This window comes from Panthera tigris, chromosome E1 (assembly GCF_018350195.1).
Source record: "Panthera tigris isolate Pti1 chromosome E1, P.tigris_Pti1_mat1.1, whole genome shotgun sequence".
Classification (NCBI taxonomy): domain Eukaryota; kingdom Metazoa; phylum Chordata; class Mammalia; order Carnivora; family Felidae; genus Panthera; species Panthera tigris.
In genome coordinates, this window is record NC_056673.1 from 58,017,887 (window position 1) to 58,045,445 (window position 27,559).

The following is a 27,559-nucleotide window of genomic DNA, read 5'->3' on the forward strand; positions in this document are numbered from 1 at the left end:
CCGGGCTCAAATTCCACAGCTTGAATCATCACGCCGTGCTCAAGGTTTATGGACGCTTGGGGCCTCATCAAGTTCAAAGTCTGCAACCACGGTAAAGAGGCCCACGCTTGGCCCTGCAGGCCCCAGCCCTGCGTCTGGCCTCCTTGAACTTCCTGCTTCTGAAACAGGACGTCAACTACTTCCATTCTGACCTCCGATTAAGTTCTTCCAGCTTATCTCTTAACTCAGGCAACAGGTCCTTCGGGCAAAGCATCCCGTGGTGGGAACAGAAAACTACCCCCCCGCAAGCATCAAGAACTGCCCTGAGCCGGCAAGACCCCGCACGACTGACCCCAAGACAGTGATCCACCGGACCTCCGCTGCCCACTTGCACATATCCACCGACCTCTGCCCCACATTTTCCTTATATCAACCTGGAAGTCTTTTCAGCACTTTGGAGACAGTCTTTGAGCCCATAGTCTGCTGTCTTCCCGGTGCTGGCCTCCCTGAAATAAATTCCTTTCTTGTTTCCCCACTACTTGTTTCTCTGTCTCTGGATTCTGTTCAGCGGTGACTGCCTGAGCCTGGTCTGTTTGGGACCGCGGGGGGCCAGGTGCTCATGGATTCCTCCTGCCGGACTACACTTCTCCCCGCTCAGATCTCCTTCCACCACTTTTACTGTGAACAGTGCCCAAGATGCTGGGAACGTGCCTCCTCTGAGAAACCTTCAGGCCCCGTGAGCTTGGGGGGCCCTACCTACTGCAGAGTGCAGATTCGGGGTGTGGAAAAATATCCATGCCTCAGTGGAACACTATGCGTCGTCTACCACACATCCAAGCAGTCATCTGACCCCAGCCTTGCTCTCTTTCACAAGGTGGAGACTGTCTCTCGGGGAGCACAGGGATCCCCGCCCCCAACCCCACCCTGCAGAAAAACTAGTTCTGTCTCTGCTTACATGTTCATTTCAATGCGCCTCATCTATAAACGGGTCTCCTTTTCTATTCTCTTTGAACTGGTTTTAACATCTGGCTGCTTGCTTCTCTGATTAACGAGTAGGAATAAAGCCTTTATCACTTCTCCCTACTTAAAAACCCGAATGAGAATTAGGATTTCACGTTTTCCTGAAAATTATCTTAGACGAACCGAGCTCGGCTCTCACTGCTGCAGTTTACTGGCTTTGGGACCTTCGGGACGTTGCTCGTCTGCAAAACGGGGCTGGGGGGAACGGAGCGAGACAATACGAGGTCTCCAAAAGCCGGCCTCAGCGCCGCCACGGACCCGCCCTCGCGCTTCGCCGTGGCCCCGCCCTCCGCCGAGGCCCCGCCCCCAGGCCGTCCTCCGACTACAAAGTCTCCACCGCTCAGGGGCGAGCCCAGAGCCCGAGCTGGAAGTCCTGCGGCCTGGTGGGGCGGAGCAGCCGTACGGCGCAGTAACCCCATTGGGCGGGGGCGGGGGGCGGGCCCTGGCTTGCTATTGGTTAGCGGCCGAAGGCGGGGCCGGATCCAGGCCAGCGATTGGTCGGGGTTCAGAGGCGGGGTCTGATCCAGACCTGCGATTGGCCGGAGGCCGGCCGTGGCGGCGGGCGCGGCGTGGTGATGGAGACCGCGGGGCCTAGGACCCGGGCGGCTGCGCGGCTTGGGGCGCACGCGACGCGGGAGGAGCAGCGGAAGCGGCGGCCTGTGCGCCGGTGGCAGCGGAGGAGGTGGGCGGGGGTCCGGCGGGGCCGCCATTGGCGGTGCTGTGGGCGGGAAGCTTGTGTGTCCTCGCCCTCGCCCACCGCCGTCGGCCGCGGGTCCTCGCGGAGGAGGCCGGCTGGTGTCATTCGTACCCTTGCTGGACAGGAAGGGGGTGGTGCCTGGAGCGGGGATATCTGCACCGAGTCTTTAGGGAGCAGGTGGCGAATGGGAAGAAGGGTGTTCCAGACGAGGGAACCGAGTGGGCAAAGGCTGAGGCACGGAAGGGATGGACGTGCCCTTCGGCGCCCATGCTTGGTTCTTTGTTGGGACCTTTGCTCACCTGGGGGGACGTTAGGAGCACCCCTCTATGGCCTTCTTGGAAACAGCATCCCTAGCTTCGTGTTAAACCCAAAAGGAGACCAGGGGTGTTTCAGACGGAACAGGGATGGAGTGCAAGCGGCTGCCGGCTGGTGGGGACGCTTTTGCTCTTGCATAGGAATGTTGAGATGGCTCACGCTCTGGTGCAGACCAACAGGTGTTCTGACAGTTCCTGGAGTGGGGGTGTTGGGGGAGACAAGCTGAAGGACCGAGCAATCATCAAGGGAGAGAGAGGAAGAGCACAGCGATGGGACGAAATTCGCAAGGGAGCACTTCCCAAGCACTTAGCACATCCACTTTAATGAGACTTGAATGTCTCATCCCATCCACTCGCCTGGCAGGTCTCAGGGTCTCCTAAGAAAGTCACAAAGAAGAGGCCATGGATGTTGGTAGGTTTAGACAACTTCTGCTTTGAAGCCCACGGCCAATAAATGGTAGCTGGCCGTGTCTTCTTGTACTCTGATGACAATAATTGTTTTTAAAAGAAAGCTAATTTGGGGGCGCCTGGGTGGCTCAGTCGGTTAAACGTACGACTTCGGCTCAGGTTGTGATCTCACGGTTCGTGGGTTCGAGCCCCACGTTGGGCTCTGTGCCGACAGCTCGGAGCCTGGAGCCTGCTGCAAATTCTGTGTCTCCTCTCTCTACCCCTTGTCCGCTCACACTCTGTCTCTCAAAAATAAGCATTAAAAAAAAAAAAAAAGAAAGCTAATTTGGTTTTATCCAGGCTTTTCCAACTTCATGTAGTGAAAGTGCCCTTTTTTTTTTTTTTTTTTTTTCCTGTTAGAATCCTCCACAGCAGCTAGGGAGTTAGTGTGGCATCCACAGAACATACCCACGGAAACGTGGACTGGGGAGGAAGTGTGGCCCTGCTCTCTGGGGCCCTGAAACTCTGGTTCTGTGAGGTTTCCTGGCCCTTGGCCAAGAACCCGTGGACTCTGCGAAGCACGACTTTGGTCCTGCAGGGTGATGTCTGGGTGGCTGGTACAGAGGATGGGCTGTTCTTCCGACAGCAGGAACATCGGCGCCTACTGGCCTCTTTCTACGTATTTCCGTAGCTCGTATTCAAAACCTAAGTCAGAGAATAGCACCGCCTCCCCTCCTCATGTCGATGGAGCCTAGTCCGTGTGCTTCTCGGTGTTGTTTTTCTTTACCCTTTTACTTAAAAAAAATTTTTAACTTCCTCCTTGCTTAGAATCGGGGAGGAACAAGAAGAAGCGGTCTTTCGTGAAGTGGTCAGTTTTACCCGGGATCCTCTGCCAGGTGAGAAGGACCGAGGCTCTGAACGCCGTCTCCGAGTTCACCCCTGGGGCTTCGGGGCAGGCCCGCCCCTTCCTGGTCTCCGTTCTCGCTCGGTTATTGTCAGAGCGTCTCTGCTAATCCATCGATTCCTCACTGTTCCCTCATCTGACCAGCTAGATATTATGACAAGGACACCACCAAACCCATCAGCTTTTACTTACCGTCGCTGGAGGAACTCTTGGCGTGGACGCCCGATGCGGAGGACAGCTTTAATGTGGCCCTGGAACCCCTCAAGTGTCGGCAGCCCCCTCTGAGCAGCCAGAGGCCCCGGACATTGTTGTGCCATGACATGATGGGCGGATACCTGGATGACAAGTAAGGCTTTGCGAGGACATCGCCTGACGTTAAATTTGTTGCGTGTTTTCCTTCTGTGGGACCGGATGGAAGGGAAGGAGGGAGGGACGGTGTGGCAGAGACAGCCAGGAGCCGGGCCTCTGGCCCAGACCGCCGGCCCGGAGCCCGTCCCTTTGGCTCTGACTCCGTGCTCGGCCCACCGCTCTGAGCGTCATACTCCGCCCCTCCCCCAGCCAGGGACGCTTCCTCCAGAGTCGCCGGCGGTGCGCTCAGGGGTCTTAAACGTTTATAAAATACTCTTGGACGTCAGATGGGCAGGCTTGAGTCAGAGTCGGCCACCAAGGGACAGGCCGAGGCAGGTGGTGACGTCTCGGGTGCGGCTCATGTGGTTAGAGACCATCCTGGAGGAACCGTCAAGGGACCGGTGCGGGGGACACCAGGCGCCTGGAGCTTTTGCGTGAGGCCTTCCGCTTCTCCTTTCTTCTGTCCTGTCTGGGTTTGTGGAGGCTCAAAACCGCCGTGGGGTCCGGGGGTGACTGCCTGCGCGGCCTGGTGAACACGTTTCCCTTAAGACCTCCCGAGAGAAGGACTGAGGTGTCGTTCTGTTTCTCACTCGACCCAGCGTCTACACTGTGCGCCGCGAGCTCTCGGCATCACTGGCCGCGACTGAAGAGGATCTTCCCTTGGGGCCTCGCTAGTCTCTTTTCGCTCTGGGGTCCCCGTGGCCCGGGTCCCGACTGCTGTGTTTCTCACGCAGGTTCATTCAGGGCTCGGCGGCGCAAAACCCCTATTGCTTCTACCACTGGCAGTGTATTGACATCTTCGTGTACTTCAGCCATCACCTGGTGACCATCCCCCCCGTGGGCTGGACCAACGCTGCCCACAGGCACGGGGTCTGTGTGCTGGGTAAGATCCCAGGGCTCGCCTCGCGCTCAGCCAGGCTCGGTCGCACACCTGCCAGGTGTCGCAGGGGCGAAAAGGCTCGGCCTTCGCTTCTGAGCGAGTCGAGCTCGGCGCCTGGGGCCGCCTCGATAGGTCAGGACCGGCCAGGGCAGACTTCCGGAAGGGGCCGGCCACGGTGCCACTCTTGCAATTGCTAGAGAGACAACAGAGCCATATGCGGTGGGCAGACCGGTGGGCATGGCTGTGTTCCTGGAAAACGGCGTTTACAGGGGCGCCCGGGGGGCTCGGTCGGTTGAGCGTCCGCCTCTTGACTTTGGCTCAGGTCGTGATCTCACGGTTTACGAGTTCGAGCCCCGTGTCGGGCTCTGCGCTGACGGCGTGGGGCCTGCTTGGGATTTTCTCTCTCCCTCTCCGCCCCCATCCCTCCCTCCCCTCTCAACATGAGTAAATAAACTTAACGAAACAATACAAAACAAAACGACAACCTGCGTTTATAAAAATAGGTGGTCTGCAGGCCACAGGTGGCCGGCCGGTCCCTGGATGGAGTGAAGCTTCTCAAGCTTTCTTCACCGGCCCCTGAAACATGTATTGGCTTGTTTAGCACTAACTGCTGGGCCCTGCCCCCAGGGCGTTTGGTTCCCTAGTTGTCCGGGGACAGACGAGAAGTTGAATGTCTGGCTTGCAGGCCACGCTGATGTACTGTGGCAGGAACCGCGCTTTGCTAACTGCTGGGTTCGCCTGACCTCGTCTCTCTCTGTCCTGGCAGGGACTTTCATCGCCGAGTGGAAAGAAGGTGGGCGGCTCTGTGAAGCCTTTCTGGCCGGGGACGAGCGCTCCTACCAGGCGGTGGCCGATCAGCTCGTCCTGATCGCCCAGTTTTTCCGTTTTGATGGCTGGCTCATCAACATCGAGAGCTCTCTGAGTGTGAGCACGACCTTCTCCGGTGCCTTGCCCAGCCCTGTCGCAGGCGCTGTCCCCCTGCCGCTTCCCGAGCTAGGCCTGGCGGGGCCCGCACCGCGGCCGGCTCCCCGTCACGGCGGCGGGAGCCGGCCCCACGCATCTCCGTTCCTTCGAAGCGACGCAGAACCTTCTCTGGCGCTGTGTCCAGAAACCTGGGTTGGCCGAGCTCCGTGTTCTCCTTCAAGGAGACCCCTCTCCTCCTCCGTTTGCTTTTCTTGGGCCACACGCGTGGCTTCCCTTCCCGCCAGCCTCCCCTCTCGTGGCCTTTTATCTTTTCTTGGTGGCCGTGCCCGTTATCCTTCCTGCCTCAGGAAGGGAGGAGAGTTAGAGGACAGGTGGCTGGACCCGCCCTTCGGTGGCTGTGGGGTGGAGGGGCTCCTGAGACCGTGGCTTCTTTGGTGTGTGTCCATCCGTTTGCTTCTGGGATGAAGTGTCCTCCTCTATGTCCTGTGTGGGCGCTTCTGCCCGACGTCCCTGGGCCTCACCGAGGGCCTTCTCTTCACCCCTCTCCAGCTGGCCGCGGTGGGGAACGTGCCCCCTTTCCTCCGGTACCTGAGCACACAGCTCTGTCGGCAGGTCCCGGGGGGCCTGGTGCTCTGGTACGACAGCGTGGTGAGCAGCGGGCAGGTCAAGTGGCAGAACGAGCTCAATGAGCAGAACCGGTGAGCCGGGCGGCCCCCTGGGTGGAGGGGGCGCTGGCAGTGCCGCGTGTCTCCCGGAGGCCTGGCGCACTCGGCCGCCCCGGGTGGGAGCGGGAGGGGAGAGAGCGACGGGGGGCCCAGCTGGCACCGTGCCGGGGGTCCCCGCTGTCCGGGGCAGCCTCCGTCCTGGGCCTGGAGGCAGCCCCGGCTGTGGGTTATGAGTGGAGGCGAGGGAGGGGGAGGTCCAGCGTGGGCGGCCCCCGTGCCTCCGGGTCCGGGCCTCACGGCCAGTCCCCGCCACCTCCCAGGATCTTCTTCGACTCCTGCGACGGCTTCTTCACTAACTACAACTGGCAGGAGGAGCATCTGGACAGAATGGTAGCGCAGGCCGGCGAGCGCCGGGCCGACGTGTACGTGGGAGTGGACGTGTTCGCCCGGGGCAACGTCGTCGGGGGCCAGTTCGACACCCACAAGGTGGGGGTGGCCCTCGGGGCCGGGGGTGGGGTGGGGGCGGTGGCCGGCGTGCCTTCCGTGGGCCTGGTTTTCTTGTGGACCTTCCGTTCCCACCTGCACTCGAGGGAAACAGAGGCGACCTTCTTCCCAGAGTGGGGAAACTGAGGACCGGGGAACACCGGTGACCTGCCCCGGGGCCAAGCCGAGCCCCGAAATCCTAACTTCCAGCCCCTTCTTGTGCTCGGGTGGTACTTGTGTTAGGTGTTGATGGGCAGAAGCACCGTTCGGACCTCCGGCCCGAGTCTCTGACTCGCTTTTACGTCTGTCGGGACCGTGTGCTCCGGAGGGGCACTGAGTCAGCAGTTTGAGCCACTGGGTGGGCCGGGGGGGGGGGGACCCTGGCAGGGAGCTGGGGGTCTTTCTCCGGCAGCTCAGGCCTAAGGACCCAGGCAAAAGAGCGGTTTGGGGAATTGCTGGCTTAATAGCTAGAGAGGTTTTTCTGGCAAGGCAGCAGTGAGGAGAGAGAGGAGGGGTTGCTGGGGCTGAGCTCCTGGTGTGGGATAAGTAGGGAGTCAGCTTGTCTCCCGGGCTGTCAGTCCCGCCCCGTCCCCAGTGCCACGGGGATGTTCTTGCTCATTAATTAAGCTCTAAGTGAATAAATTAATCCAATAACTGAAGATCCTCTCCACCCGCTGCGAGTCTGATAACGTGATGACAGGTACGGCGCGGGAGAGGCAGCATGTGAGAGCCGCCCCCCTGCAGCCCCCTGCCGGCCCAGAGCCTTCCTTCCCGGCACTGCTGCAGCGGCCTCTGCTGGTGGGCTGAGGAGCGACGGGGACTGAGTTCGAAGGCCCCCTCGGAGCTGGGGGAGGGAGGCGTCGCGCTCGCGGGGAAGGGGCGTCCCCTGACTGCTGTCTCCCTAGTCGCTGGAGCTGATCCGGAAGCACGGATTCTCGGCCGCTCTCTTTGCCCCTGGCTGGGTGTACGAGTGTTTGGAGAAGAGGGATTTCTTCCAGAACCAGGACAAGTGAGTCCTGTCCCGCGGCCCAGGGGCGTAGTGATGGCCGGATGGGGGCTCCGGCGATTTCGAGCGTGTCTCCGGGTAGCTCAGGCCCTGCTCTCCACTGACCTTCCCAGGGCACACCGGGCAGGGGCAGGGGCTCAGCTCGAGAGAAGTCAGCTACCTGGGGTGCTTGCGGGCGGGAGGGTCCTGGCGACCAGTTAAGCGGCAAGGGTGGAACTTGGGGGCCCCGAGGGGCCGCTTCCGCAGACAGCCGTGGCCACTCTGGGAGGGATGCGGGGGGGGCCTCGGGTCGCAGAGAGTGAGTCCAGGCTGGCTCTGCAGGTTCTGGGGCTTGCTGGGACGCTACCTGCCCCCACACAGCATCTGCTCTCTGCCCTTTGTCACTTCTTTCTGCCTGGGCATGGGGACTCGAAGAGTGTGCTACGGCCAGGTGCGTGGGGCTCCCGGTTGGGCCGCGTCACCTTTGGCGTGCCCTGGGACAGGTGGGGGGCTCGGGGGCGTGCGAGGGATGGCCGTGCTGCGCTTCCCCGTCACCCCGTGTACACGGTGCCCCCTGGGCCCCCAGCCCCCCCTCCCTCTGATGTGGCCTCGTCCTGCAGGAGGAGGCGGTGGGGCCCTGGTACCACCCGAGCGCCCAGGAAATCCAGCCCCTGTTTGCAGAGCAGAGGCCGGAAGGGGACGGGCAGGGCTGGGTGAAGACGCACTGCTGCCTGGCAGACGCCTGGAACGGGGGCAGCTCCCTGCTCCTCCGCGGGGTGATCCCGCCCGAGGTCGGGCACGTGGCTGTGAGGTAGGCGGGTGGGGACGAGACCTGTGGGGTCATCCGCTTCCCCCCACCCCTGTCGATCGCGAACCCCCACCCCTGTCGGGCGGCTGGGCGGCAGCAGCCGGGATGAGGACGGACAGAACCGGGGTGGTTTTTACGTACGGTTCTCCGGTTCTCCGTCTCAAGTGTCTTTGAGCGTGTGGGGTGGCAGCGCAAACTGGCTGCGCAAACCACCCGGCACCTCCTCGCCTCGCAAGACCGAACCTGGCCCCGCAGAGCAGCTCCCGTCCCCCCGCCCCCCACCCGGCCACCGCCCTGCTCGCCGTCGCCGAGTCCGACCGCTTCTCATTTACTGTGGGGTCGCAGAACCGAGATCTTTGGGTCACGGAAGGATGCGGCCTGGGGGGAAGGGGAGGGGGGGAGGGCCGTCCCCAGCCTCGGGCGGGACCAGAGCGCACGCCCTGTGCTGCCCCGGCTCCCAGGTCCTGCCGGGAGAGGCTGGCGGGCGTGAGCCGGAGACAGCTGCGGCGTCTCCGCGGTTACGCTGTGGCCCCTCATCGCTGGCCTCCTCCCACAGGCTGTTCTCCCTGCACGTCCCGGTGCCCCCCAAAATTTTCCTGTCCATGGTGTATAAGCTTGAAGGGCCTTCGGATGTTGGGGTGGCGTTGGAGCTCACCGCCGGGGACGCGGGCAGCTGTCACGTCGGTGGCATCTCGACGTTGAGTGGTGAGGGCGTAGGGTTGGCCCCTGCCTCTTGAAGGCCTCCTCTGTTTCAGGGGACGCCTCAGGGAAGGGGGGTCTAGAAAGTGCATCGGGGTGGGCAGAGGCAGGCAGGTCCCGCCTCTGCTGTGGTCCAGGCCTGACAGGGAGACTCCCCAGCCAGCCAGAGCCTGCGGCCCACGGCCCCCACTGGGCAGCACAGCGTGCCGTGCGGGACTGGGTCTCTGTTCCCACGGAGACGTGGGGATCAGGCCTCCTGCCAGCCATGGCACTGAGAAGGAGGACGTCTGTGGGGCCTGGGGGTATGGGGGCTCTCCACCCTGTTCTCCCCCCGAGGGCCTCAGCCTGTTTTGGCAGGCCCTGGGCGCCTGGGGCCACCAGGGAGCCTTCTGGCCTCCAGAAGAGACGCCTCCCCGTGTGGTTTCCTTTGGACTTTCCTCATTCTCAAGTCCTGGGTCTCCTCCCGCAGCAGAAACGAGCTCCAGGCACAGCCCCCGCCCCCTCCGGGTGCCCCCCACCAAGCTGGCCAGATGGGTGGGCCACTGCGGCCAGCAGCTCAGCGGGGGCTGGGTCCAGCGGTGAGTGCCTTCTCTTCCTGTTGAGACTCCGGCAGGGGATGGCCACGTGGTGGGGGGCACCCGAGGAGCCCCAGAACCGGAGGGGTTCAGGTGGCCCCGTGACACAAACCCAGGAACGCTGCTGGGAACCGTCACGGTCATGCCTCACGGCTGGGGTCTCCCGCCGACCACAGGGACCCCTTTGGGACGGGTCTCCCTTCCCGACGTGGCTCGGGGCCTCGGAGCGGCCGGCCTGGAGGGCGCTGAGCTGAGGTGGGCTCCTTGTGACCGGCCTCCGATTGCCTCCCCCAGCTGCTACGAGGTGAACCTTCAGGGCTGCGTCCTGCAGGACCTCTGGGTCAGCTTCTCGCGGCCTCCCGGCAGCCGGGAGCAGGAGGCCTTCGTCTGCCGCCTGGGAGAGCTCCAGGTGAGGCGGGCGCCCTTGCAGAGGAGGGGGGTGCCGCCCGCAGCCGAGCCCCGCCTGTGCCCGCTGCTCGCGGGCCAGAGGGGTGAGGGTGCCAGCCAGTGGGAACGCGCGGGGCCGGGCGCCCTCGGCCCCCGCGGGCTGAGCCTTCTCCCTCCCGCCAGGTGGTGGATGCCAACAGCCTGCTCAGACCTCTGCCCCGGGTGCAGGCCGTCAGTGTCTCCCGGGTGCGCTGGCAGCGGGACGCCCCCGAGGAGGAGGAGGAGCAGCGCCCGGCCCGGCTCCGGCTCAGCTGTGCCCTGCACTGGTCCTACCCCCTGTCTCACGTCCGATGCTTCCGCATCCACTGCTGCAGAGCGACCGGCTCTCCTGCGGAGGGGCCCCCGGGCCGGAGAAGCCCGCGCTCCTGGGCCTGGCCTTTGTCAACCAGTATCGCGTAGTGGACCTGGCGGTGGCAGCCGCGGGGCCAGGCACGGACGGCCGCGTGGAGTTCCTGGTGGAGCCCGTCCCCAGGGAGGGATTTCTGGTGCCAAAGGCCGAGTGGGGCCGGGCGGCCCTGCTCTACTCCGGGCCCCACACGTGATCGAGCATTAAAGCACAGACCCTCCCGGCCTCGAGGCTACGGCTGCTTCTGCGCCGGGGCCCCGCGAAGCGTGCAGACGACCACAGGCCCCTGGGAGGCTGCGGGCTGGGGCTCTCTTGTGAGGGACGTTGCTAATCGGAAACCCGAGAGGTCCGTTTGCTGGGTGGGCGATTTCCTGGGGTGAAGGAGCTCTGTTCTGTCTCCTCTGTGGAATACGGTTCAGCAAGTGACAGAACTGGGGAAAGTGAGTCCCGTCCGTCCGCGAAGGCCGCTTCCCAATGGGCCGAGAGACGCTTACGCTCACCAGGCTTGAAGGAGGCAGGTGGTGGCCTCTGAGCAGCCAAGGGGCGATTCCCAGGGTGAGGGCTGAGGGCGGAGTGGGGGGAGGGTGCTGAGGACTGAGCCCCTGGCGGGGCTGGCACCAGGTCGTACCTGCCCCCGGGCCGGGTGGGCTGCCCCAGTCCAGACCATCCTGTGTTGTGGCTTTCCCAGTTCGCTGTCCCCGTGAGCTGGGGCCACCTGTGGGGCGTCTCACGGGCCCCGGGTCCTGCTGTGTCTCTCCCGGGTTGTTGGTCCTGGCGAAGCTTGCACGGAGGTCATCCTCTGGGCCCCTGGGGCAGCCCGGGAGGCCCAGGAAGGCCCTCGGCCTGCAGCCCGGCCCCAGCCTGGCCGCGGGCGCCCTGGCTGCCCTGTTCCATCACATCCGCCTGCCTCAGCCTCTCCCAGGGTGGGCCGTGCTAGGCCCCTTGAGAAGTGTTAGCAAAGTCCCTTCGAGGACCCTCTTCACTGGGCCCCCTTCCTCTCTTGCCTCCTCTGTCTTCTAGCACCTTCCTTCCCTCTGCCAGTGGCTCTGCATGGGGAGGAGGGGAGGGGGTGAGGGAGCCAGAGATGGCTCCTGCAGTCACACAGCTCCCCTGTCGATCGCTGGGCCACTGTGCTGCCTTCCTAGGGGTGGGCTCTCCACCCCGCGGCCTTGCCCGGCTCCTCTCTTGGGCCAGAGCAGTGTCGTCACTCTCGGGGTCTCACCCTGGGCCTGCCCAGGGCCAACGTTGGGGGTCACTTGCCCATTTCTCTGTCCTCCACCCGTGCTATGAGAGGTGGAGCGGTCCCAAGGGCCAGACAGTCCCAGCCAGGGGGTCACACCTAAGGGGTGGCCTCGGGTCCAAGGCCAGGGGTCCACGGACTTGGTCTTACGCTGTAGGGAGGAGAGAGGCCACCAGGCGGCAGTACAGCCACACCGCCTCAGCCCGGGGTTCAGAGGGGTGTCGGGGTGGCCTCGGTAAACTCGGCCAGCAGGACAGCAAAGGGGGTCTCCTTCGGGGCTGACGTTTGCCCAGGCACCCACGTGCCCCCTTCCCGGTGAGACAGAGGAACAAAGTTTTACTCTCCGAGTCCCGTGCTTGGCCCCCCCAGCTCAGCCCCCCGTGGGGAATGGGTTTGCCCGGCCGAGGGGGAGGTGCTTCATGTGGAACAGGATGGTGCCTCCACTGACCAGCTGGGAAGCGCAGGCCACCCACGACCCCTGGTTGTCCCTGCGGAGCTGGACGGCTCAGCAGACTGGTGGGAAGGACCTGAGCCACTCGGAGCTGCTCACACAAGCGTGTTCTCGGTTTGGGACTATCCCTGGAGCGCTTTGAGCCTCTCCTGCTTCGTGCCCTGGGGAACTGGGGTGGAGGCTCCTGGCCTGCTCCCTGCGTGCCCAGCGGGGGAGCCCCGGGTGCCCCGAAGCCGACCGCCTGCTGTGACGTCCGGCTCATTCACGAGGCCTGTTTGCTTCTTTAATTGCTGGTTCCCCCAAATGTTTTATGCAGAGAAGGAGGGAAGATTTATAGCGGCCATGACCTTCTCACAGTCTGGGGGGCAGGCGATTGGAAGCGAGAGACCACGCAACCCCAGCTCCCCGGGAGCTCCGTTCCCGGCCTGCAGAGAGTAGAGGCTCTGGGCGGGAAACTTAGTATGTTAGCATTTCAGCCTGTGCCCCTGCGGTGGGTGTAATCGCTCTCAAATAAATTGTTCTGCGTGAAAACAGGAGGAATTCAAGTTGGTGAGCTGAGTGGTGGGTGGGGCAACCTTGCTTTTGGCCTCTGGCCCAGCCCCCCATGCCCAAGGCTTCTCAGCTCTTGATTTGACCTGAGCTTTCCTTCCGGTCCTGCTCCCTCTTCGGGGGTGGGGAGGATGGCGGGGCTCTGCGCCCCAGCCTTCCAGGGGCGCCCCCTTCCCCTTCCCCGCCCCCGGGGCTCGCCTTGAAGCGCGGGACCGGGGCTCTGCCCATCACCCATCACACCGGCAGATCCCGGGCGCGCTTGGGATCTGAGGGCCCTCCTCCCCACGGCGCCCCAGCCCCGTACCCTCTCCCGCTCGCACTTGGCTGGCCACAGCTGCTGCTCGGCACCACGTTGGGCCCGGCCAGGCGCCGGTGTGGGGTAGCCTCTGCTCACTGGGAAGGGGCCCCGGTGGCGGTCTCCCCCGGAATGTGCTCGAAACGTTACAAGCATTACCGCAGCGGGGACAAGGCGAGGCTCCAGGGGTACGCGTGAGCCCTGCCTCCGGCTCGTTCTGGGTCGGGTCGGGAAAGGAGTGCGGAGGGCTGGGGCTCTGCAATCTGGCCCAGAAAGGTGTTCGGACTCCCCTCCCGGGCTGCGGGGCTCCTCCAGGCCCTCCGCCCTCTGCGCCCCCCCCCCCCCCAGAAGCTGCCAAATCAAAAAGCGTCGTCCTGGTTTGAAGAAAGAAATCTTTATTAATAATCTTAATAATAATACTGTTGATTTGAATGGTCACACCTTGGAAGCATACAGAATGGTAAGAAAGGAAGCCTGGGGCTCGGCTGCAGTCCTGGGGGCCGGGAGGGCGGGGCCGGGGGCGGAGCTGCCGCAAGAAGAGGGGGCTCTGGACGGGAGGGGCGGGGCGGGGCTCTGTACAACAGGAATAGAAAAGGGGCTCACTTCAGGAGCTGATGCTGAATATATAAAGTGAGGTGGTTTTTTTTTTTTTTTTATTTTTTAATTTTTACGTTTCATGAGACAGTGGAGCCATGTTGGGAGCCTATGTTTGTTATTTTTTGCTGTTCCCTACTCCAGCTATCCCTGCCTGGCCAGGGCCTCCTCCCTGCTGCCTACGGTCTGCTCTCCAGCCACCCTGGGACCGGACCCGGGCACCCCTCTGGGCCTTTCCCACCCCTCGCTCTCCCTGCTCTGGCCTGGCCGTCCAGCCCCGCGGCACCGCGATTCCGGACCTCACCGTGCTGCACTGGCCCGCCCGCCCTCTGCTCCCCTGCAGGGCAGCGGTGGGGAGGGCTCGGTCCAGCAGGCGGCATGAGGCCTGCCTTCCCTCCCACAGACCAGGCCCAGGGCCGCCTCCAGAAAGGGAACAGGAACCGGCCAGAGCCAGAGCGTGTCCTCAGCCCCGAGGTCCTTACCCTCCCGGTGCTCTTAGGTAAGGGGAATGATCCTGTCCAGGCTGCCCGGGAGCCCCCTCACCGGACTGGGGGGCCTGGGCGCCCCACAGTTCTGGAACCATGTCAGCCCTTCCTTGGTGTTGGGGTCGGGCCCCAGGGCTGCTGGTCGGACCGGCTCTGGTGGCCCGCAAACGCCTTCGCTGGGATGTGGGCACTGGCGGCACGGCAGAGTGGGGGAGCTGGGGCCTAGACAGCCGGACGTGAGGGTGACGGGCACGGGCTGGAGCCAGAGACCCCGGGAATGAGCGGCCGCCCCCCGCGCCCAGCCCGGCCCGGCCCGGCCGTCCCCTCCACCGGCACGGTCGGCAACAAGGTCAGGTCCCGCTGGCTGCTCTCCCCTGCGCAGGCCTGTGGCCCGTTCCTCCGCTGGGCCCCACGTGCCCTGGGAGTGGGGGGCCGGAAAGGAAGACTTGGTAGAAAACGAGGCCCCTTCCCCTCCTGCTCTCCCCATCCCGCCAGCGCCGTGGCCGGGGAGGGGCGGGGGCCCGCCGGACGTGCTCCCTCGCTGCGATGTGCGCTGCTGCCACGCGCCACTCGGACGTGGTGGATGCTTCTTGGTTTGGTTGGTTTTGTTGCTGCTTGGATCTTAACATCTTTTTTTGTTTTGTTTTTTGTTTTGTGATTTTTTTTGTTTGTTTTTGTTTTGTTTTGTTTTTGTTTTTTGTTTTGCCCTTCATGGTCCAAGAAGGAAACGGTGGAAGCTCTCACTACAACAGAAACAGAAAGGACTTGGAGTTTCACAGAGGCAACTGCCAGGCGTGCGGTGAGGACGGGACCAGCCCCAGCGGCCCGCACAGGGCGCAGGGCGGGCGGGAGGGTGCCGGGCCCCAAGGTCCTAGCGCCTCCCCGCTGCTGCAGCCTGTCCCCCCCCCCCCCCCCCCCCCCCCCCGCTCCCCCCAGCTTCCGGGAACCCATCAGCCTCCGTGAGCCGACTTTAAAGCAGACCTCGTTCTCCAGGGCAGAGAGTACGGGCTGGCAGTGGGAAGAAGCGGGGGTTGGCAGGAGCAGAGAGCACAGCGAAGCTGGCTGGCACGCGCAGCCTGCGGGCTCTGCTAGGGCTGAGCTGGGCAGGGGGGGCCCGGCCGGCTGAAGACAGAGGGCGTGGCGGGTGGACGGCACGGCACAGGCCACGAGGGGCCCGGACCCAGGCGGCTGAGAAGGAGGGGCTCTGGGCAGTGGGAAGGGAGGGCCCGGCACCCAGGACACGATCCGGCCGCTCCACCAGCCGGGACCCGGTGTGCCCTGGCTGGCGGGGAACCCACACCCGCTGGCTGGCCGCGCCCGGAAGCCCAACTCTGGCGCGTCAGGGCACCTGGGATTCCCCGGCCCGAGACACTTTCTCCTGGAACGGAGGCAGGTCCTGACCGCGCAGCCTCCTCCAGAAGCTACCGGGGCTGTCTCAGGATTACCGGCGGCCCCAGCCAGGCTCTCCTCCCCGGACCCCGCACGGTCCTGGGACCTTGCTAGAGGGGAGGCTGGCACCAAGTGCTGTTCCGCCAGGAAGGCCCGCGATGGGGCTCCCCCTGCTCCTGACCTGCTCCCCACTCCTGAAACGGACCCTGGCAAAAAGATGTCTCCAAGCCCGGGGGAGGGGAAGGGTGCCGTAGCCCGAATACCAACACAGGTGCCGGGCTGGCCAGGACCCCAAGTCCAGCGGGGCCAAGGTGCCATCCCTGGGGCCTGGCGGAGCGGGGTGGGGGCTGGGAGAGCCTGCAGCCAGAAGTCACCGCAGAGGGGCTGAGGGCGACCCCTGGGGCCCTGCAGGGCGGATGGCTTTGTGCGTGTGGGGGGGGGGGGCGGGGTGCAGGGGAATTTCTTCCTAGATTTTCCTTTCTTACAACAGAGGCTCAGCAGCCCCGAGGCTGGTGTGGCCACGGCAGTTTCCGCCTTGCACCGTGTGCTTGTGACTGCTTCGGCAGGAAACGTCAATAAACTTCAATCAGAAATGAGGAGGGCAGAGACGGCTAGTCCTGGGACTAGGTGAAGGTGGGAAGGGGGCACCGTCCCCGCGTCCCGTGGACGGCAGCTCCTCCTCCCTCCCTGAACCCCAGGGGAGGGGCAGTGGCTGTGGCCCCCCGCTGGCCGCTGGCCGGGCCTCTCCTGTGGCTCCACAGACCCCGGGGGATGATGCGGAGTGGGTGTCGCCCTGGCGGGCTCTACTGCCAGCTCTCGGGAGGGGGAGGGGGTCTCGTGCCCAGCCTAGCCCCTCCCGCTGTGTGCATACCGTACCTGAAATGGCTTGGGGGTCACAACGTCAACAAAGTCAAAATGGGAAGCAAGGTTTCAGACACACAGGGTAACCAGGGTCAAAGACACACACGCCATGGTGAGGGGCAGGGACACCAGCTGGCTGGAGGTAAACCTATGGACTTTAGCGTCGCGTGCCGCTGACTGGGGGGGGCGCACTGTCCTCCCGGTGGCTGTGCCTGGTTTTGGCCTGCTGGGTGTGGTGTGTACTGGGCAGTCAGTGTGAATGCTGCTAGGGGCTGGGCCCTCTTGCTAGTAGGGGGTGAAGCGGCTGTACCCTCCTCGGCAGAGGCTAGCCTGCAACATCAAAGATGACAAACAGCCAATCAGTACCGCCTTGTGGTAGGGGGGGAAAAAGCAAAAAGAAAAAAAAAATAAGGAAAACCAAAAAGAAATCGCTAAGTCCCATGTTTTAAGGCTGGCCTTGGGGAGAGCGGGTACCAGTTACCATGGCAGCGGGGGGGGGGGGCCCTGGGCCTCGTTCTGTCGTGGTGGGGGCCTGGGGGCCAGGGGGCTGCTGGGGTCATCAGCCCCGGCACTCCGGGACAAGGAGGTTTGAGAAGTCTCTTGACGACTCTCTAGGCTCGGGCCTGGCCCTCCCGGGGCCCCTCTCTCTTTAATGGGTCGGGGGAGGTCTGAGCGAGGGCCCCACCTCCTCAGAGCCCCTTGGGGGCTCTGGCGGGTGGACGGACTTCCTCTCTCAGGGTTCCCCAGGCCTCGGCTCCACCAGGAGAGGCTGTGGCTGCTCGCCCAGCTCCTCCGAGCTTTAGGGGGTCCCTGGGGTCCCTCCTCTTCCACCAGGGCCTCGCTTGCGCCTGGCCCTGCGTCCGGCTGAGGACGACGGGTCCTGGATGCTCCCGCTCCTGTGTCCCCGGGCTGCGCTGGGTCAGGGAGGTCTCCGCAGGAACCTCCTCCCACCAACCAATTTCAACAGGAAATGGGAGCGGCAAGTGCCAGAGGGGGAAAAAAGAGAATCTTACAAGCAAAAATGAGAACATAAGAGGGGCCCCTCTGTGAATCAACGAAAGCTTTTAGCCAGCAGCTGCATGGTGGGGGGCGCCCTGAGCTGAGCCTGGAGCCGAGGGACCCGCAGAGCGCACTTTCGGGGCCTCTGTCCGGGGAGGGGCCGGCCCCCAAGAGGCCTGCTGCTGCCCCCTGTGGCTGCTAGCTGTCACTGCAGGCTGCCTGGGATGCCGGAAACTTGTCAAAAAATCAAAGACAGAAAATGGGGAGGGAGTAATCAAGACCAAGGGAGATGGAACAACGGATCCGTACTGGCTCCGCACCTCCTCCCTCCTTACCCCCCGAAAAATGTGTTCATCTTTGATGCTGGATGCCAAGCTAGCTAAAAACCGACATCAACACCCCCCAGGGCCGGGGGTGGGTGGGCACAGGAGGCAGGTGTCCACTGGAAGCAGGTTTCGGGGTACAGAGTGAGCTGGGCTGCATGTGTCGACAGCTGGCCATACACACACACACACACAGACACGCTGGCCTGCACACCTCTAGTGCCGTGAGCCGGCTGGGAGTGCGTGGTGGGGGGGGGGGTGGGTGCTGGGAGAGCGCTGGCCCCAGGGCCGCCGACGGGTCTGGGTGGGAAGTGGGGGGCAGCCCCTGTCCCTCTCCTTGACGTGAGGAAAAGCGCAGTGACAGGACACAGGGGGACGGTGGCGGACACACCCCCACGAGCCTCTGGAGCCTCAGAAGACTGGGCAGAGTGGGCGGACCAGGATGCTCCCCAGAGGGCCAGACGTCCTCACTGGACCTGCCTCCCTCGAAGTCCCCCGGGGGCTCAAAGGGGCAAGTCCTCCCCCAGACTCCCAATCCAGGCCTTGGTCCTCCCAGGCGCTGGTCAGAGGTCTGGGTCATCGTCCTCAGGGCCTGCCCACCCCAGCCTCGTCAACGGCCAGCGCCTAAGGCCAGGCGGCACCCCCGCTCCTTACCATGGTTCCGATGCTGTAGGTCGCTGGGGGGCCGATGGTGTGGTGGTAGGGGTCGGTGGCCGCATAGACTCTGCCGTAACTGGGGAGAGAGGGAGGTGTGGGGGGGCGATGGGGGCAGGTGAGGGGTGGCAGCGGGCCCCCCACCTCCTCCAGTGTGGTCCCGCCCGCCAGGCCCCCCCCCCCTCCTCGCCATCCTTTCTGCCTGTTGAGAAGGAAGCGTCTGGAACACAGCTGGCCACCCTCCTCTCAGCTCTTTCAGCGTGTGCTGACCCTGACGAGGGGCAGGCTGTTCTACCAGGGACCTCGTGGAAGGAAATGGGAGTCCTCACAGAGCTGGGGTGGAGGGAAGAGAAACCTCGATCCCCGGAAAGAATGAGGGCAGAGTGCTCAGAGCAGGGAAGGGGGGCAGGGGGGGACATGGCCCTGCGTCCCCCTGATGGCCTTCCTCTCAACTTAATTCTGTGTGTGAAATGCCACCTTCTTGTAAGACAGGGCTGGGCCGAAGGGCCTGCCGTGCACCGGACAAAACCCACACGTGAGATGCGGTGAGAAGCTTCGAGAAAGGTGCGGGTCCCCGGGTGCCACCAGGAGGGACAGTCAGGTGGTCCCCAGGCCGGCACCCACCACGTGCATGCCAGGCTCCCCTAAGCAGGAACTCTGCCCAATGGGCCAAGCGCCCATGTGCTAGGTTAGGCCACCCCTGCGGGACCTGCCTCCAAATACAGAGCCACCCCCCAGCCCCTGGGTGTGCCCGCCACCGGGCAGAGGGCCGGCTGCCTCTCAGATGGCCACACTGCCCACCTGGTCTCGCCACGGCCCCTGGGAGCCCAAGCTGCTGCCTCTCCTTCTCCAAGCTAAAGGGCCTCAGATCCTGAAGCCCCGAGAAGGATCGGAGGTGCGCCCACGCGCAGAAACACAGCCTCCTGAGTACCCTTCCCACTCTGGGGCCTCCAGGGCAGGAAGGGACTGAAGAAACCGGGGGGGGGGGGGGGGGGGGGGGGGGGGGGGGGTGGCGGCGCTGGCTCAGGGGTCTCGGACCTGCTCTCCTCTGTCCAGATTCTGTGCCGCCAGGGGGAGCTGCCCCAGGCCCAAGCAGTAGTGAAGTCTTCCCGTCTGAGCCCAGCCCTGCAGGGACCCTGTCACCCCATCGTTTGTCTTTATCCCAACCACGGCCCCAGCCATACCTGTCGCTATAGGCCGCGGCTGCTGCTGCAGGCTGAGCGTATCTGTAGGCTGCATAGCCCCCCTGCAGGGTAAGGGGGAGGGAGAGATGGCACAGAGGCTTAGCGGGGCTGACGTGGCCTGTCAACCTTCCCCTTTCAGCCAGGTGAGGACTGGCTGGTGGGTGCAGGCCTGGGGGCACCTCGCTTCTGGCCTAATGGAGACCTAAGGGCCACAGATTATCAAGTGGGCCAGGCTGAGGTGAGGCAGGGGTGTCTGTTCACTTCCCCATTCAACACACTGGTGGGCACCAATTACGTGCCTGGCTGTGTTCGTGGCCTTGACACATGTTAAGTGCCCACAGACCTGCCAGCAGTCCAGTGGGCCCCTGATTTTGATGCCCGTGGGCGTGGAGAACCCATGGGTGACTGGGTGCCATGCTAGATACTGGGAAAGGTCAAGGGCAAACCCGGATCACGTCTCGGGCCTGGCACAAAGGGACAGTTGGATTATGGGCAAATGCCCACGATGGAAGCAAGGTCTCGTGTGGGGCTGGGTAGGTGCGTGAGAAGGGGTTGTCAGCTGGGGCTCTGGGCTAGAGGAAGCAGCAGGGGGAGCCCCACGAAGGGAGAGAGAAGCCACAGGAACCCACCAAGGGGTCTGCCCTCGAGCCCCTGCCTCCTGGTCTCTCTCTGGGCCTCTGTACGGGACACGGGGTACCCACCGGGGCTCACTCGGTGACCCCAGTGCAGTTAGGGATACGGGAGAGTCGCCCCTGCCCCCATCACCCAAACGCCCTGGGGACTGGAGAAGACATGAGCACAGACAGCCCAGGCTCCGCTGTGCCGAGGTCCCCAGGGGCCCACTGCCCTGGCACTCTCACCCTCCGGGGTTCCGAGGATGAAGTGGGATGGGGTGGGGGAGGGGAAGACCCTGGAAATCGGCTGAAGGCCTGGACAAGCCCCACCCCGCCCTCCCCTCCGGACCGCACTTACATAAATCTCAGCACCATAAAAGCCGTCCTGATACACGACCCTGGAAGCAAACGGACAAGAGAGTGGTGGGCAGGCCGGCTCCGGCGTCTGCTGAGGAGGGAGGGGGCAGGGTGCCAGCCCTGCCCATGGGACTGGCATTTTAACAAGCGTTTGCTCCAGTGCCCTGTTTTGGTATAACAATAGAGTAACACCCTTGCTGGTCAGTTCCTCTCTCCCACAAAGCCAGGGGCCCCGCGGCCCCTGTTGCTTACCCTCCCCCCACCCCAGCCCAGGCAGCTGTCCCCCCATCCAGGCAGAGGGCACTGGGCCCGGGGAAATGGTCCAGGGAGGGCTTCGAGCAGGCCCTCGCTGAGCTCGAGGGCCAACCACCATCCCATTAAATCAGCTGGCAAGGTGCCGGGGCTCTAAATGTCCCCCAAATGCCAGTGAGCCTTGGCGCCCATGGCACGATGGGGTCGGGGTACTGATACGGAGGCGACTGCAGTGCAAAGGTCTGGGGGTTCCCGACACCCCCTCCCCCCCACCTTCCCGCAGTTCTGGAAAGGCTGCTTAGCCCCTCCGGCTGCCCAGGGCCTCCCCCCCACCCTCCACGCCCCCTGGGCTTCCCCCATGCCTCCCTCCCAAGTGCCTCCCCAGGTACTCACGCTCCGTAAGTTGGGATGGGGGGCGGGGGCGGCGCAGCCCGAAACGTATTATACACGGCCCGGCCCCGACCCCGTAGGTGCGCGCCCCTGTAGGCTACGGCCGTGCCCGTGGTGGGGTAGGGGAACCCCGTCACTGCAGGAAAGCGGGCCAGAGAAGAGGCGGTGAGAGGGAAAGCCTGAGGCCAGGTCGAAACAAGCCGGCCGGGGCGCAGCCACAGCTAGCCCGGCACCGCCCAACCACGCCCGCACGGCCACGCCCCCGCCTGGCCACCCCCACCAGCCGGCCACACCCCCACCGGCCCGGCTCCGCCCAGAGTGACCGCTCCAGCCTGTACCTGCATAGAATTCAGGCCCATAGACTGCGCCCACCACGGGGTTTAGCTTCCAGCCTAGAAGAGAAGCAAAGGAACCCAGTCACCGTTTCCCCCGTTCTCGCCCCACCTCACACTACCCTGGGATCCTCCCACCTTAGGCGTGGCCTCTGCAGCCCGGCGGGAGGCCGGCCCACCTCCCTCCGCGGTCGGGGGAGGGGGGAGAGGAGACCCCGGGCCCCTCTGGGGATGTTGCAGGCTCACCGGCTCTGACCTTCCGGTCCCTAGATAACAGGGACCAAGTCTCTCCCGCCCCCCCTGCCTGCGTGTCCTCCCGATTGTTTTCAAGTTGTGGCCCTCCCCAGCCCGCCCCTGGGACTGCCCTGCGGAGGGGGGCGGGGCACCAGCTCCAGCAGCTTGGAGTCTGCAGTCTGTGCGGGAGAGAACTAGGAAGGGAAACTCGAACACTTCTGTCAACTTCTGCGGGCCCACAGCTGGGGCGAGGGGTCCGGCCCGCCTGCGCTTCGGCACATGATGGGGCCCAATCACGGGAGCGCGGTCTCCGGTGGGGGCCGGGCTGCCTTCCGGGAGGGCCAGAGGCTGCCGCGAGGGGGCGTGGCTTCCGCCACCACCTCCGGTCCCAAAGCCCCCGTCCCGGGGTGGAGCTCTCCGTCCCCACGGCTGAGTCCCGCCCCGACCGTCCTGGGTCTGTCTTTCCCCGGAGCAGCCAGGGGAAGGGCTTCCTGAGGAGGAAGGGCCTCTGGACTGGAGGTACTAAGAAGGACAACTAACATTTCCGGAGCACCTTACCGCGCGCCACGCTGTTCTAAACCCACCCAAGCGTCACACCCTCGCGTTTTACAGACGAGCTAGCGGAGGCTCGGGGAGGAAGGGCAGCCTCACATTCCAGAGCCGGGGGGAGTGGCGGAGCCAGATCCAGACCCAGCCCACATTCCTGGCCGGTCCCTGGCCTCCAGCGAATCTGCACCCACCTGTCCCTCTCTGCAGGTGGACTGGCCCAGGGCCCTCCGCTTCTAGACCAGTCTTCCCCTCCCACCAGGGACCCACGTGTAGGAGTGAAGCCCGCTTCCATCGGAGGGTCCGAGGGGTGGGCGGCAGCCGGCTTTGAGTGGGTTCTGGCCCCAGGTGCTCGTTCAGATACCATGGGCACGGCAATGGTGTCTTTGACCGAGCCCAGCCCCTGACCGCCTCGGTGTACCTGGTCTTATCTTGGCAGTATGTCCTGACAGCCCGGCTCCCTATCCCGCTTGGCTTTGTGAGGAGGGACAGAAGGGACCTGTACCCACTGGCCAGCTAGCAACACGCCTCTGGAGAGCGTGGCGACGGACGAGACCAGGCCATTAGCGTCAGACCCTACCTGTGGGCCTCCAACCCAGATTCTAACATCCCCACTGCTGGGTGGGTGGCCGGGAGTGTCTGGGGCCTTGTTCCTCCCGGGGGTCCATTCCGTGTCTGAATGTTACTGCTGAGACTCTGGAATCTTCTCTAAATCCCACATCAGGAGGGAAGAAATGTTTCATCTCCTAAAAAGAACTCGTCCCAGGGGCTGAGTCTTCTTAGTAAGAACCACGATGGAGCGGAGTCCTGGGGCCAATGACCCAAGCCCACCCTCCCGCTGAGGCTCCGTCCTCAGGGCTCCCGTGGGTCCTTCAGTTCTGGAACCTTGGGCATCTCTGTCGGTCACTCTGGCTTTCTGATGCCTCCTCCTGTCGCTGCCGGTCCCGTTTCACTGTCTGGGACCCCAGACGACAGAGGCAGCCTGAGGTCCCCCTGGGTGACTCCTTTGTTTCTTCTGTAAATAGTCTTAACGCCTGGTCAAACCTGGTGAGTTTGGTTCCTGTAGTGGCCACTTCGGCCCCCCGCCCCGCAGCCGATGAATTTCTGAAATCGATCGATTCTCCGGAGGGTTCAGGCGAAGGCAAGCCACGTACCCAGGCCGCCAGAGCCCACGTGCTGGGCTTCCGTATCGACCCACAGAGAACCCGGGGCCCGCGGACCGCAGCCCACGTCCTTCTTGCTCAGGCCGGCGAGGATGCTCAGGTCCAACCTTGGCAGTGAGCATTTCACCGTTCCCTGTCGTGAGACCACTGTGGGTTCCGCGCCCATCCTGGGCTAGGAACGTGGTCATTCAGGGATGGACTCCGTTCTGGATTCCGTGCTTCCCGACTCTCCCGGCTCTGGCTGGAGAGCAGGGGGTGTGGCTCCCAGGTGACAGGGGCGACGGGCCCCCGATGATCGTCCTGACCTGCCAAACACACCTACCACTGTGCCTTACCGTGTCAAGCTTTCCGCAGGAGCTTGGGACGCTGGCAAAGGCGGGTGTCCCGAATTTCTTTAAAAAATGTGAGCTTTGACAGTCCTCCAAAAAGCAGGGTGGGAGCCATAATCTAGTCTAAATGTGGCTCGGCCAGACCCCTGCCTTGCTCCCGGAGGCCCCGCTGGTGGGTCACCACGTGGCAGATCCCACCCCCCCACCAGCGCCCTGACCCTTGCTGACCTGTCATCTGACTCCATGGGTGGCCAGTCACACAGGGACAAGAGCGCTGGGGGGGGGTGGCTTGGTCACTCTGCCCCTGCTGGGGGGTGAGACGTCAAGCCCCCACCCTGCAGGGAGACTCATCCTGACAGCAGGCTACCGCTCACCGGCACAGGCACGAAGTCGAGGGGCCCCAGCGCACTGCCAGCTGTGCCCAAACCAGTCTGCCTTGGCCGGCGGGGTGAAGACGCGAAGCGGCGAGCGCCACCCCTCCCCTCAGCCTCGGCGGTTCTGTCTTCAGGGTAGACTGGCTGCTTCTGCTTAGAGTCAGGTGTGTGGGTGCACAAGACCACTGAGTTGGCGAGCATTATGTGCCCGTAAGGCTTCCCTTGGGGAGATCCCCTTGGGGACACTTGGGTCCCCAAGGCCCGGATGGAGGACTATCCGAATTATCGTCACACTCCCTCACTAGGGAGCGTCTCTAGCCCGGGCCCCGCCTCACTGCTTAGAAAATAACTAACAATGGCCACTGCCCACTGTGCCCGGGGCCTGTCCCTGGGGTGTCCCGTGCTTGGGAAGGCCCGGGCATCCGGCCCCAGCTCTCCTCCTGCTCCGGCCCATCTGCCCCCTTCTGACCCGGCGGAGCTGGGACACGAGGGGGCGCTCAGCATCCGGGGAGGTGGGCCCCTGCAGCCTCCCAGAAGCCCTGGGGCCCTTACCGTTAGTGTAGGGGTTCGCAGTCTTCTTGTTGGTCATGACGCGGGCTGTGGCGTTATTGACCTGCCCGGAGAGAAGGGAGGAGAAGGTGAGGGTGTGCAGGGCACTGGGCTCCCTGCAAGCGTCCGGCCACCCCAGTCCTGCTCTGCACCGCTCCTGCACAGCCGCACCGAGGGCCCGGGGGCTAGGAGAAGGCCCGGGACAGCATCTGCGGCCGGCCTGGCCCCACACCCTGGCTGGCCCTCCTCCCAGGCCTCCCCTCCCCACTGTGCTGCCCCCGCTCCAGCGAGCCTGGGCCACCACGGCTCCCGGCGCTCGGCTCAGGCACCACGTCCGGCCCACTGGCCCTTGCCTTCCACACGCCGCGCCCGCAGACCAAGCCCCAGCCTCTCTCTCCGGCAACCCGAGGCCACTGGAGAAGCTGGCCGGCGGACTCTCCACAAAGTGCTCTCAGCCCAACTTAGCAGACCGGCCCCCAAGACATTCTGTGCCCTCGGTGGCTGCCGAGGCCTTCCTAGCCATGGGCACCCCTCTTGTCGGGGCGGGGGTAGCACCCCATTCCCCTGAGGCCGGCGGAGAGTCCCTGATGGGACACGTGTGCCCCTCGAGGGCAAGGCCGACGGGAGAGGGGGCAAGCGGGCGCCGAGGGGGTGGGTCCTGACTCCAGGCATCTGAGTCCCTGCAGGGGCCCGACTGGGGTGTAGGGAGGGTGGGGCTCAGCCTCTGTGGAAGGAGACCGAGAATAGGGCAGGTGGTGGAACTCAAGAGAGGAGTCGGGGCCACACTGCCTCCCCATGTCCTGTGTGAGCCCCTGGGCCTGGGCCTGCATCCCCCGGTGCCCACCGGGTGCTGCACCAGAGCCTGGCCGAGGTCGGTGCCCGCAGGGCTGCCGCTTCTGGAACCCCTCGCCCCCCCAGGCCCTGCCGCTTCTCTTCCCACGGACTTTACACTCGCTGCGCACCCCTCCCCTCCCTGGCTACCCCTCGCTGCCCTGCCTGTCCAGGAGCCCAGCTCCCAGGCCGCAGCACTGGCGAGGGGGATGGGCAGCCCACCAGGGAAGGGGTGAGGGGGGCCGAAGGGGACCCGTGGTCTCCTCTCTCTGCCGCTCCTCTGGGCTAGGTCCCTTTCCAGGCCCTGGCAGCTGGGGAGGGGGAGGACAGGGGACAGCTGCTTCTCCCTGGAGGGAGGGGATTAACAGCACCTCCCCACTGGGGGACAGACTGGGTTGGCTGTGGTGCTTAGAGCTGGCCAGCCTCAAACGTGTTGTTCTGGGGGCTCCTCCCAGCGTCTGGCTGACTCCCACAGTTGGGGGGCCTCTTCCAGAAAGCAGAGGGAGGGGGCCCTTGGGTGGGCCTGAAGTGTAGGCCCACGAGGGGTGGCAGGAGATGGGCTGGGCTCTGCCCCCCGCCCCGTCTCCCTGCCCTGGGGACCCTGGCCCGGCTCTCTGCAGGTTGGCCGCGGGGCTGGGGTGGGGGACCTGGGTGACAGTGGCGTTTCTCAAGGGCGCGCCCTGCGCAGCACACTTATCTGAGCACCTCAATTTTCCGTCCCTCTACGATCGTCCCATTCAGCTTCTCCCGGGCTCGGTCAGCATCTGAGCTAGTTTCAAAAGTTACAAACCCAAAACCCTGTGAGCGGAGAAGGACAGACACGGAGAGAAAGGATGAGAGAAAGGATAAAAAAGGAGGAGTGGGGAGGGAGAGAGAGGGAGGGGGAGAGAGAAAGATGGGCGGGGGGGGGGGAGAGAGAGAGAGAGAGAGAGAGAGAGAGAGAGAGGGACTGAGTCAGGTGAGTTGAAGGAGAGGTCGGCAGCCCAGAGGTCTGTTCTGGTACCACCGGCAGGATGCCCAGGAAGGGTCCGGCCCCAGGCGGGGGCAGCTGCCAGCCTGGCCTGAGCCCGGCCTGAGCTGACCGCCTGGCGCCTCCGAGAGGACAGGCCAAAGCCGTGAAAGAGATGCCAACCCGGCCAGGGGCCAGGACTGTGTCACCCTAATGCCACCTGGGGGGCAAAGCTGGGTTTCAGGACCTCCTGGGGGCAGCCCCACCCCCCATCACCCTAGGAGCCTGGATGGGGGTCTTCTCTTCCCTGAGCAGGGAGCAGGGCCTGTCTTTGCCCACCCTGCAGCCGTGCCCACCGGCCTCGGGGCCAGCTCCCGGGCAGGCCGGAGGCCCCCTGGCGGGGCGGCTAGGCGGCTGGGGACCCGGGGCTCAGCGGGGGCGCGGACAGAGAGGTCCCGGCAGCTCAGACAGAAAGCATCGCAGCTGCAGCAACGACACAGACAGCGGGGTGGGGGGGCGGGGGGGCGGAAGAGCGGGGAATACAAGCACCCGTGTAGCTCAGGGGTCCTCGGGCTCGAAGCTCTCCAGGAAGGAAACGCACATTTCACACGTTAGCCTGGCGGGACCTACAGCCGGCGCTGTAATGGTGGCGGCCTCTGGGCGGCACCCACCTTGGAGCCCCGCTCGTTAAAAATGATCTCCACGTCTAAAATTTTTCCGAATTGCTGCAGAGACAGAGAGGGGGGGTGGGGAGACAAGGGAGGGTGGGTTAAGACTGCCGGCCGGCCGGCTCGCCTGCTTCTCAGGAGACCCTCGCCTGCTGCCCGGGTCTGGCCCGAGCCCCCCTCCCCGCCCCCAGCCTCCTGCAGGGAGTAGGAGGGGCTCTAGGTGTAGCATGGTGGGGGGACGGGAGACCCCTCCCCACATTCTCACGGAGCGCGCATTCCCTGCCTGAGACCCGCGTGGGGGCCGAGGACCGGGGAAGGGTGCAGCGCGGTTGGAGTCCCTCTCCTCTCCCTGCCGGGACCTGCCCCAAGTTACCGACGGCCACCTCTAATTCACGCTAGAGGGTAAAGGGCTACAGATAGGTCGTTCCCAAAAGCCGATGGGCAGGAGCCCTCAGAAGAGACAAAGTGCTATGGACAGACCTGTGC

The 27,559-nt window shown here is 64.3% G+C and overlaps 2 protein-coding genes across 11 annotated transcripts in view; one reads left to right on the forward strand and one right to left on the reverse strand.

Annotated features, from left to right (window-relative positions):
- The first annotated feature begins 1,537 nt into the window (after nucleotides 1-1,537).
- On the forward strand, nucleotides 1,538-12,770 carry ENGASE (endo-beta-N-acetylglucosaminidase). Its single transcript, XM_042967280.1, is given in 15 exon segments — nucleotides 1,538-1,681; nucleotides 3,226-3,293; nucleotides 3,446-3,647; nucleotides 4,384-4,532; nucleotides 5,296-5,453; nucleotides 6,003-6,151; nucleotides 6,439-6,604; nucleotides 7,507-7,610; nucleotides 7,929-8,037; nucleotides 8,207-8,397; nucleotides 8,951-9,099; nucleotides 9,563-9,671; nucleotides 9,963-10,077; nucleotides 10,239-10,452; nucleotides 10,455-12,770. Coding segments are annotated over 15 exon segments (2,193 nt in total). The 5' UTR covers nucleotides 1,538-1,574; the 3' UTR covers nucleotides 10,658-12,770.
- A 1,976-nt stretch (nucleotides 12,771-14,746) lies between these two features.
- RBFOX3 (RNA binding fox-1 homolog 3) overlaps nucleotides 14,747-27,559 on the reverse strand; it is a 458,111-nt gene continuing 445,298 nt past the window's right edge. For 6 of the 10 annotated variants that reach the window (XM_042967870.1, XM_042967867.1, XM_042967869.1 and 3 more), the window contains 9 exons: nucleotides 27,077-27,130; nucleotides 26,162-26,254; nucleotides 24,629-24,689; nucleotides 21,437-21,490; nucleotides 21,102-21,234; nucleotides 20,458-20,620; nucleotides 19,486-19,547; nucleotides 18,302-18,380; nucleotides 15,910-16,655 (listed from right to left, as the gene is read on the reverse strand). In XM_042967870.1, coding sequence (XP_042823804.1) covers nucleotides 16,611-16,655; nucleotides 18,302-18,380; nucleotides 19,486-19,547; nucleotides 20,458-20,620; nucleotides 21,102-21,234; nucleotides 21,437-21,490; nucleotides 24,629-24,689; nucleotides 26,162-26,254; nucleotides 27,077-27,130 — 744 coding nt within the window. In that variant the 3' untranslated portion in view covers nucleotides 15,910-16,610. Of the gene's footprint in view, nucleotides 14,819-15,909; nucleotides 16,656-18,301; nucleotides 18,381-19,485; nucleotides 19,548-20,457; nucleotides 20,621-21,101; nucleotides 21,235-21,436; nucleotides 21,491-24,628; nucleotides 24,690-26,161; nucleotides 26,255-27,076; nucleotides 27,131-27,559 lie in introns of those variants that run through there. The other 4 variants (XM_042967874.1, XM_042967873.1, XM_042967866.1 and 1 more) reach the window with 3 other exon arrangements.